We start from the raw sequence: 11,199 nt of genomic DNA on the forward strand, positions 1-11,199 counted from the left end.
AAATGAGGTTTTTAGGGAAAGGCTTGGGGTGGCTAGTATATCGAGTAAGATTCAGGAGGGGAGATTGAGATGGTTTGGACACATGAAGAGGAGGCCGGTGACGGCCCCAGTTAGAGTAGTGGACGCCCTTTGTGTAAAGGGTAGTTGGAGTAGAGGAAGGCCCGAATTGAGTTGGGATGAGCAGATTAGGCAAGATTTGCTAGAGTTGCACATTTCTGAGGACATGGTCCAGGATAAGAGTTTGTGGAGACGTAGGATTAAGGCTAAAGTTTTTTAGGAGAGAGTAATGAGGTGTCTGAGCTTTTTGGTTTAGGGGTTAATATTTCCTACTTTTCAAGTGGATTTTACATGTGTTTATCATCCTATGTGTGCAGTGGCGGAGCTTGACCAAAAGTTTCGAGGGGGCGTAAAGTCATGGGACCCAAATTTTTTTTCCTATCACTATGTTTTGGGTTGGGCTGGCTATTCAATTCTGGTCGGGTCAAATAATAATAGTTCCAAATAAAACTAAAAAAATTTCATTCGTTCAAAGGACCCTTTCTTACATATAAAAAAAATATTGTTTAACAAACAAAAGATAAAGGAATATATATATATATAATGGTACAAGATAAAGGAAACCTGAACGAAGAATTACAACTCAGCCCGAAGACCTTTAAGATTTAAAGTGGTAACAAACTTTACTTTGATTTATATATTGTATAAATATTTAGGCAAAATAATTGGAGGGGCGATCCTATATAATTTTAAAATTTTCGGACGAAAACTCGGAAATTATACATTTATAACCGAAACATCGGAGGGGGCGGGTGCACCCCCGAGCACCTACTAACCTACGCCCCTGATGTGTGTGTGTGTATGTTGCTTTAGGGGCTATAGTTGTGTCTATTCTACTATGTTAGTCTATTACCACTTATTTTGTGATTGGCGAATTCCTATTGATATATATGTAGTTCGCTTTGTTTGCTTGATGTTTGGTTTCGAGCCTGTAACACCTCGGAATTTTGCGTCCAATGATGTATTGACACGTGTCGTAGGTTTACACATGGTAATGAATACTAATTAAAGGACCAAAGTTGACAAACATTGAAAGTGTGAACTCGAGCGTTCAAAATGTCAACGAGGGATAAATATATCGTACATTAACCCTAAATGATGCCCGTACCTTCAAACGAGTGAATCATGGATCATACAGATCGAAATGTGGAAGAAAGTGAGAAATTACAAACTACAGGGGCCAAATGTGTCAACATGTTTAAGTTATACCTCTGAGTGACCTTTTGACAAACCCAAAGCTTTGTAACGGTTAATTATGCTCACTAGTATACTTGACAAAAATTTCATAAAGTTTCGTTATCGTATGAACAAGTTGTGATCAAATTCGTATGCGAGGGATTAAAGCGTCAACGTTGAAAGTTAGGACTTTTCGGGTAACAATAAAGCTAACCGGGGACTTAACGAAATGGGTATAGGTCTTGAAGCCCCTAAACGTCAATTTTGAGGGCTCAATGTGCAAGAAAATGATGGCCAATCAGAGTTTGAAGAGCCAAGGATCAAATCGCAAAAATCAGAAAATTAAGATTTGGTGCAGAAGGGGGTCGCGCGACGCGAGGCCCAAGGGGGGTCCTTCGCGTCACGCGAGGGCATGTCTGATCGTTTTTTTTTTTTTTTGCTCCATGCTTGCCTTTTCCACTCTAACCGACTTAGATCCATTAATGCTGCAGCATGGGCGCCCCCTACATGCTTTAGGGCCCTTAGGGACACTTGTTGATGATCGATGATCAGGGGTAGACTTGGTTGTCAACAATCTAGTGCCTTATGAACACTATATAAAGGCCTTCATGTGCAACATTGTCTTCACACCTTCAATCTGCATTTGTGAAGACTTCTGGAGCTCCAAAGCAGAACCAAGCCATCCCTAGTCGTGCATAGGACTTTGGTAAGCACCCTTAACCTTTCTTAGTTGAGTTCTTGCTTAGTTATAACTTAAAAGTCAAACCGTCGTAATTAACGGTTGACTTAACGGTTAATCACAAATGGTCCAGTGATTAGCCGAATCAAAGGTAGTTATATGTTGGTAATTATGTGGGCTTTAAACCCTTAAAAGGGCACCCTCTGATTCCCACTCTAACTAGTCCGAATGTCGAGTCAAACTTACTTAGAAAAAGTCAACAGAATGCTAAATTGCGATTTTATGCATAATCAGTAATGTAGATCGTGTGTAACCTGTTTTAACACTCATATAACATGATAATAAGTATATTAACTAGTCTAAACTTGTTTGATCAGACCATTTACTATTTTGACCCGGTTCGGAACCGAAAGTCGCAAAACTTTGACTTTTGCTTTGACTTCAGTTCTGACCCGTTATGGTATGTTTTAGATATGCCTTAGGACTCTCTTAGGACCAGGTTACATGATGGTATAATCCTCTGTGACCGGTTCATTGTTTGTCCGAGTCTTTTGCACATTTCCGTTAAACGCCTAAAAGTTGACCACAACGCCCTTTTTACTTTAAAACGAGAATTTTGGATATGTGAAAGGACAATAGCCTTAGTTACTGAATTCTAAGCATGTCCCTAAAATTTCACGTCAATCCGAGGTCTAGAATAGGAGTTATGCTAAATAGCGCAATTACGGAAACTTTAGTAATTAAACGGCGCAATTAGCATAAAGCCTATCTAAACTCAAATTTCGACACCAAACCTTTTACACACTGATGTAAAATAATATTTTGGGATTTTTAAAGGTTTTTAATAATTTTTTAACCTGCTCATAACCTGCGGTTATGGCATCGGTTCGGTAAATACCGAATATACCCTTTTCGGACATAACTTGTTCTACATGGTCTTTTGACCCGATTTCAGTTGCTACTGATTTTAAATAATAAATAAAGTATTTTGGACTTCATAAACTATTCGGAAAACTCAGATTTCCTGTAGAACTCGAAAACCTCTTTTATAATCTTTAAAATGACCAAAATACCCCTACGGGGCATTTATTGGATTTAAACTCGTTACGGGCATTATGGAAGGTATCCTACTGATACCACAACCTCTTTAGAGCATATTAACTTAGGAAACCTGTGTAGGACTCCTACGGTTACCCGTTACGCCTTTTGCGCGCACGGTTAGGTTTATGTAACTAGTTTACACAAACTAGCCGAAACGGGTCAAACCTTATCGTTTTCACTTCAAAATTCAGAGTATGGTCATTATACCCATATAAAACAAGTCTTCAAACTTGTTGGGTCCAAACCACATTCCATTCCCGGTTTTCGCCTTTCAAACGCGATTAAACCGTAATTATCCTTTGAAACTAACCGGTCTAAGCTAAGGCTAGATTAAAGACCCGTTAGGATTCTAATAGGTTGTTTAAACCTTCGTTCCAGAGTAGGAGACCAGTAAAAGATACTTGCATTTATTTGATTGAGGTTATTACTTGCTCAGGTAAATACTTTTAGCTTATTTTCTGTTATACGGGCTTGGGTTACGGTATTTAAAATACCGCTTGGTCGGGCAATTGACCCCAACTCATTAGTAGTTGGGTATTATCAATGTGACCCGTTTAAAAATTGGTCTTGTTGGCGTTACGCCTTTGGGAGCTTAATGAACATGTCCCGGATATCCTTGGCATCATTTTACGAAATGGCCACGACCTCGACACGCGGGTGTATGCGTACACCCGACAAGGTGTCTATAATTATAAAGGTATAACCGTTGGTTTTCCCGCCACGGCTTTATGCTTTGTGGCGTGTCTATTAACCTTAAACCCGGCACGACCCGGGCGACCGAACGCATAGTGAACATGTAATTCTTTTACAAGATTTAATTGATAAATTATCCCAAGTTATAAAGAGTTTGTGCCTTGTGCATTCAAATCAATTTTTTAAACATTTTTACAAAAGTGTCGGTTGAATGTATTTACCAGTGTAAACTGACGTATTTTCCCCAAAAGATTAAATGCAGGTTCTGTACGAAATAGGCTGGCCACTCCTTAAGCATCGTTAGAGTCTCGCAAGCTTGGGGTGCCATATCTGTTGAACAATATTTATATTTTATTTTGATCCCCTGTGGATTTATTTCGACTATTCGTGATACTTGGATATTACAATCGATGGTTGAAATATAATCTATCTTTATGTTTCCGCTGTGCATTTAAATATTGTGGTTTGACTATATTGTTGCCAACTACGTCACGGTAATCCCCCACCAGGCCCACCGGTGAAATACGTGGAAAAACGGGGTGTGACAGAGCCGGAGGTCTTTTTGGAAACAGCCTCTGTATCCATATGGATAGAGGTCAGGTTTGTCTACATCCCACCCTCCCCATACCTCATCAGTAGTTTTGCTATTTGTGGGACTTACTGGGTACGATTGTTGTTATTGTTGTTGTTTGAAGGGTGTGTAATTGGTTAAGTGGTTACCTAAACGCGCTGCTATGTCACTGTCATGTAGACAAAATGCAATAATGAAATTACTAAATAACTAAGTTAGGGAGGTTGGGGCACCATATGGGTGTGACAACAGGCAAAAATAATGGCAATTCCGTACAACTTAAACGCTTGATTAAACATCTAATTTCGCTCATTACGATTTAATTATTGCATGATTAGGTCGTGAAAAGTCTAGCAATCATAGGACATGGGTAAATATGTTAAACCATATTTATACAATCACCACGTCGTGAGAAAACTACAAACTATGTCCTAATATGTTGGCAAAATGCTGAAAACACTATTCACCTAAACACACTATTCATGCCAGCAAGTTTCGAAAACTGTCTGAACGAGCGACAAAGGGCATGAACGCAATCTATAGATGAAATACAAATAAAAATCCCTAATTAGGGACACTAAACACCAAAACACCTTAACTTTCCGGTAAATGCACATAACTACACTTTGTTCGTTCCGCGCTAAATTCTAACCAAAATAAAATGTCCGCGATACTAGAATCCAACATTTTAGGGTCCGTAGGAGTTGTAACTAATATAATACAACATAAATAAGCTGATATCCGAAACATAAGTTTCCGGTACTACGTCGCAACGATCACAACTTCACCATTTTCGCGCCGACGAACTAGTAAGTGGTATTTTTACCACTCTAACACCTAAACTAACATTCTAGTGAACTAGTAAGCCACATTTTGGCGTCAAAAATATTCCCGGAACACTAACGGTGGAAAAACTTCCTTAAACCTTTAAACCCCTAAATATTTTATAAACTTTACAACTTACGTTTTATAACCTTAAAAAAACCTATGACCCCCCCTAGTTCGGTCAACATGGGCCCACTCCAATCACCTACATCTTAAACAAGTATGGTTTACAAGATTTTTTTTAGACCTTATAACCATATCATCACATTCTTCCATCATATCTATCATTCACAAAAATCACCAAAAACTCATTCTTCCTTGCCTCTTCATTCTCGGCTCACACACCCCTCTTAATCCCACCATTTTCAATTCAAAATCACCATATTCCCCCCTAATCAAGCCTTCTTATGAGCATCATTAAGGCATGGAGCATCATTAGAGCTTTGTTTGAAGCTTAATCTCTTCCTAATCTTCATTCTAATCTTGTGCGAAGTTGTAAGCTCTCATTTACCATTTTCTAAGCTTGTTATAAGTATAGATTATGAAAGTACTTATTGATCATCTTGAAAATCAAGAAAAATCTAACTTAAAACCCTAAACACAACTTAACAACTTACTAAATATGAAGTATTATGTGTATTAGTGTTGAATAAGTTGTATGATCATGTTGATTTTGGTAAAGTAGGTTGTTTAACTTATGGTTTATGATGATCATGTTGTATGTTTATTGTAGTAATCTACATTAGTGATGATCTTGTTATATTAGGCCTAAAAATATGATTTAAACAACTAGAGGTTTAAATCAAGAAAGATCATCACCATTATGTTCATGAGCTTTATATATATAAGTTTTAATACTTGAAAAATTAAGGACTTTATGGTCTAAACTTGATGTTTATGAACTAACAAGTGTGATTTTTAAATAAAACAAGTAAAACAAATGGTTATAAAAAGTACACTTAAAAAGTCTTAACTTTTAACACATAAAAGTCTAGAAATTGTTTGTAGAAAATTAATGTATGAAAGCTCATAAGATAATGAAGAAAAGTTGTAGAATTAGCCACTTGAAAAGTGTACTTTGATGAGATTAGTAAGTCGATGATGTCTGGAAATTGAAAATTGGTTAAAACGCGTTTTGAAAACGTGGGAAAACGCCATAGTTTAGGGGAAACTATGACAAAATTTTCTAAAAATCTAATCGCTATTAAATATAGATTAACGGGGTGATTAACCGAGTTAAACACGATTAGTGACCTTAAATGTCATTAAGGAAGTTTTGATGAAAAGGTTTAAGCCTAAACATCTAAGTATTTTATAAACTCGCGTATATATATTTTTACTAAATAAATGGGTAGAAATAATAGGTGTATGTTAATATAGTTTTTGGTAAAAATTATATACTTTAAACACTTGATTTGGTGTATAATGTGTGCATATTATGTGTACGTATTAGTGTTGGGAATACATACTAAAAGACTAAATACAATACTTATGAAAAATATATACATACACCATAACCGGAAACTTCACAAATATTCACAAGTATGACGACGGTCGCGAACCTTCGCGTACACCATCGTGGGACCTTGTGGCAGTGAAAAAAATTGTGGTGGATAATTGGGTTGGGGTTGGGTGTTGTAAAAACCCGGTTGTGTAGTTTGGGCGTAAAAATATGGAGGTTGAGAGTGTGGGGAATAACTGAGTTGTGATTGAAATGGTACATTTGAACCAGTCGATCCGCCTTGTCTACTTTGCGAGCCGTGCCCTCTCGACTTTGAACCGGAACCCGAAACTTTTTTCTTGTCATCACCCTTGTTTTGTCTATCCATAATGTATGAGAATTTTGAGGTTTAGTGAGAGTATGTGAATTGAGTGAAAAATGAGATGGAAAATGTATTATTTATAGAGTATTTATTTGTTGTTTTAATTAAAACGACATACAACCGTTAGTATTTCAACGGTCAAATGCATCAACGGTCGAAAAAATGCACCAACGGTGACATGCTCAATCGGTAAACACTCACTTATCAACGGTCAAAAAATGCACCAATGGTGACATGCTCTATCGGTAAACACTCATTGATTCACAATTCAATCATTGGGGTGGGGAGGGTCGGTAGCGGTGTTGTCATGCGGTAAAAGGGGTCACGATGTCTTCCCCGCCGTTCACCCTAAAGGTTAAAATCACTATATAACATAAGAAGACTCAAAAATTAAGAGTTAATTGCCAAAACCGTCCCTGAGGTTTGGGCACATTTGCCATTTTCGTCCAAATGATCTTTTTGTACCATTTTGCCCCTCACATTTGGCAGTTTTTGCCATTTTCATCCAAATGACTAACTTAGCTAAAAAACACCGTTTAATGAGGGGTACGTTTGAAATTTTACATTTATAAGTAGGGGTATTTTGGTATTTTGGCTTCATAATTCTATTTTAATAAAAAAAAACATTCTTCTTCATCCCTAGTCACCCCACCTGCACCTGCAACTCCACCACCATCACCACCCCACCAGCCATTACCACCATTGCCAAATTTGAAACCCTACCACACCATCCATAAGACCATAACCACCATTGTCGGATCTGAAACCCCACCCAATTCTATCAAAATTCGTTCAACAAAATAACAACAATTCAATTTTTCTTCAATTTCCCGTAAAAAAACTGTTGATATCTCCTTGATTTGACTCGATTCTTGAACAAATCCAAAACGTATTGAGCCCTACTCGACTCAATTAAAATGAATTCCAAGGTTTCTAAAACAAAAGCAACATGATGAATGAAATTGAAGCAAACGTAACACCGCTCCATCTGAGCAATTGGGTCCGTTTCTACCTCCTTAACGTCTCCCTTGAACACATCTTTACTAGAAGTCAGATCCACAGCCGAATAGAACAAGTGACCCAACCCGGACAATATGATCACCCCTGCAGAGTCGTCGGAGTTTTGAGAGTTGAATGCACGCGCCAGATTTGTCATCATCGGCTTCATCAACGACTTTGGGCAGTTGTAGAGAGGAATCCGGTGATGCCAAGTGGTTGGTGGAGATGATAGGGGTGGTGGCTGATGACGATGATGGAGGTTGTGGCAGGTAGTGGCGGGGGTGGTGGTTGATGACAGTGGTAGTTGTCAGAGATAAGTTGGGTGGAGAAGTACCGTCTGAGATGATGAGCACTTATACAAAGCATGATGATCAGATTTTTTTTTGGTTTAAATATAATATAAAAATGAAAATAAATAATCAGATACACATTTTTTATAATATATAAAATGATAAAGTCAAAAGGCCAAAATACCCCTTCTTATAAATGTAAAATTTCAAACATACCCCTCATTAAACGGTGTTTTTAACTAAGCCATTTGAATGAAAATGATAAAAAATACCAAATGTGGGGGGCAAAATGGTACAAAAAAGTCACAAAATTGACAAACATATCCAAACCTCAGGACAATTTTGGCAATTAACTCCAAAAATTAATTTACCCTCTATTATAAGTAGTCACTTTTACATTTTCCAGAACTTTTTTTAGCAGGATTTCAGTGTGAAGTTGTCGTCCCCCATTTTGGTTGCTATGAGGATGGCAATGTTGTGGTTTCTGGTGCTTGTAGGCTGCCTTCACTCGTCTCCAATTCCCCAATCAGGTTTCTTATAAAACTTATTTAGGGTTTTTGTTTTTAAATATTCCTGTATGTATGTAGCTCATATCATTGTGTTGTAACCAGATGATACCTCCTCTCCACCTTCAATCGGACGAACCCTTCTTCAGCTTAAGAAACGTAACATCTCTCTCTCTCTCTCTCTCTTCTTTTTTTTTTTTTTTTTTTTTTTATAAATTTCTCGATTTTAGTTCATACATCCCCTGTTTCTACAATTCTGAAAATTATGTTTTGATTTGACCATTGGTAAGAAACCACTGACTTTATAGGAGTCAAAAAAATCCCCAATTTTCAGGTGTCACCCCGATTTTAAAGGTCTATGCATAGGGAGGCGCTTTCACTATTAAAAAATTTACAAAGAGACGTTCGCTTTAAAAAACAGAAAAAAGAATATAAATATTATAACTTTATAGATAATATTTTACATTTTTAACTTTAAATAAATACCAAAATATAAGATATTTTCATCATCTAGATTAGATTTGTTCAATAGATGGTATAATCTCTTCATGCACAATTGCACACATATACTCAACCACATTGCTCAATCCATCATCAAATATATTCAACCAATGGTCAGATTTGTTCAACCAGATCCATTGCAATCAACCGTTTTATTTGATTAAATATTGGTCAACTGCCTGACGCGCATCATGGAATCGCATCGCATCACAGCAGTTGACGCAATCTCATCAACACATCACACATTATGCGCTGATCATAGTTGTTAATGGCAAATAGCGATAAGGTACCTATATGCTATACAACGCACAACGATAAGTAACGGTGGCTATTTTATAAACAGCGATACGCTAGAATTTTTTATTTAATTTTATATGTATATTAAATCAAAATACCCTGGTATATATACTATTTTACATATGTATTTAACAAAAACCTAAAATCCAGCCATATTATAGCTATATTTAATTGCTATTTATATTAAAAAAATACATAAAGTGGCGCTACTCTCGCTATCCATCGTTACAACCCTTATAGCGACACTATACCTATACGTAGCGCACTATAGCGATCGCTATTGGCAACTATGCTTCTGATGCGCACATTTTTAGAACCAAGCCCCATTTCACTAGCTTATTTGTAAAAGCTCTTTTTCATATTGGTTTATATAAATCTGCAGCATGCCCTGTAAACTTCGAGTTTATGAATTACACAATCATCACTAGCCGTTGCAGAGGACCACGCTACCCTGCTGATCTCTGTTGCCCAGCTTTCAAAGAGTTTGCTTGTCCTTATTCACGTGAATTGAACGATCTGTCAAACGATTGTTCAACGATAATGTTTAGCTACATCAACCACTATGGGAATTATCCACCTGGTGTGTTTTCGAGCTTGTGTCACGACGATGATGTTGGGCTTGTTTGTGACTCGGTGCCACCTGGACCGGCCACGGGTGGGGTGGCAGATGATTCTGGTGTTGGTCGGATTATCCGTAACGGGTACTTGCAACTAGTTGTAACTACATGTTTTCAGGTCTTGTTGTTCTGGTGGATTTGAAGGAAAGAGTTTGATGATTTAACGGGTATCAATTGTTTTAATAATAAGTAAATTCGAATAATAAGTAGTTAAATTTTAACTAGTCGAAACGGGTTGTTTTAACGAGTATCAATTGTTTTTGGTTAATACGGGTTTTGACCGAATGGACCATATATATCATATGGATTCACATGCTTTATTCGTATGTGAATACTTCATTTGTCGTTTCGGCTACTAATCTCTACACTTGGGAAGTGAAAACAGAAAGCATCTCGCTGAGAATCCATTCAGGCAATGGTGCAAAGACGCTGACAATCCAACAAGTGTTCGTCTCAATGGCTATACACAAGGTAACAACCAAGCGGAGCAACCAAACTGTAGCGTGTCGGAAAGCATTAACACATGTAGAGATTGTCCAATAAGTAGTGACCGATAAAGAAGAGTTAAAGATGTAAAAAATAAATTGGGGTTATTTCTTAAAAAGGGAACTAAATGTTTAGATCTTTTCACAATGTGAAAACGACTTTTTGTTATTTTCACGATTGACCGGTATATGACCGAGCCAAATGTGGTATAGGCAATATTGTTCTCTGGCCGGGCTCATAATATTGTCTACATTGTCGATCTCGGTTTGGTCATATACCGACCCGATATGTAACCCGGCCATGGACAACCTTGCTTATCACACACCTAACTAAAAAGGCTTGTCTTAAATATTTAAAACTAAAAGTGTCTTAGCATAACTAAATTTTTATCAAACCAATTATATGATTAAACTAGTTTTGATCCTATTTTATTTGATTTGAATGTTACTATTTTCTCAAAAAAAAATTAGAAAAAAAAAAAAAAACCTTTTACATAAACAATGCAGAAGCATCTGAAGAAAAAGTTGGGTACAGAAATATGTTTTGCATTTATTAAAATATCTAGTAAAAATAATGGC

At 37.0% G+C, this 11,199-nt stretch overlaps 1 protein-coding gene across 1 annotated transcript; it reads left to right on the top strand.

Moving 5' to 3' along the window:
* The first annotated feature begins 8,599 nt into the window (after positions 1–8,599).
* LOC110903143 (GPI-anchored protein LLG1) lies at positions 8,600–10,403 on the top strand. The gene is made up of 3 exons (XM_022149297.2): positions 8,600–8,744; positions 8,826–8,879; positions 9,901–10,403. Exons 1-3 carry the CDS (start codon positions 8,675–8,677, stop codon positions 10,275–10,277), a joined length of 501 nt encoding a protein of 166 aa, XP_022004989.1. The 5' UTR covers positions 8,600–8,674; the 3' UTR covers positions 10,278–10,403.
* The last annotated feature ends 796 nt before the right edge of the window (positions 10,404–11,199 follow it).

Source organism: Helianthus annuus, chromosome 13 (genome assembly GCF_002127325.2).
Source record: "Helianthus annuus cultivar XRQ/B chromosome 13, HanXRQr2.0-SUNRISE, whole genome shotgun sequence".
Lineage (NCBI taxonomy): Eukaryota > Viridiplantae > Streptophyta > Magnoliopsida > Asterales > Asteraceae > Helianthus > Helianthus annuus.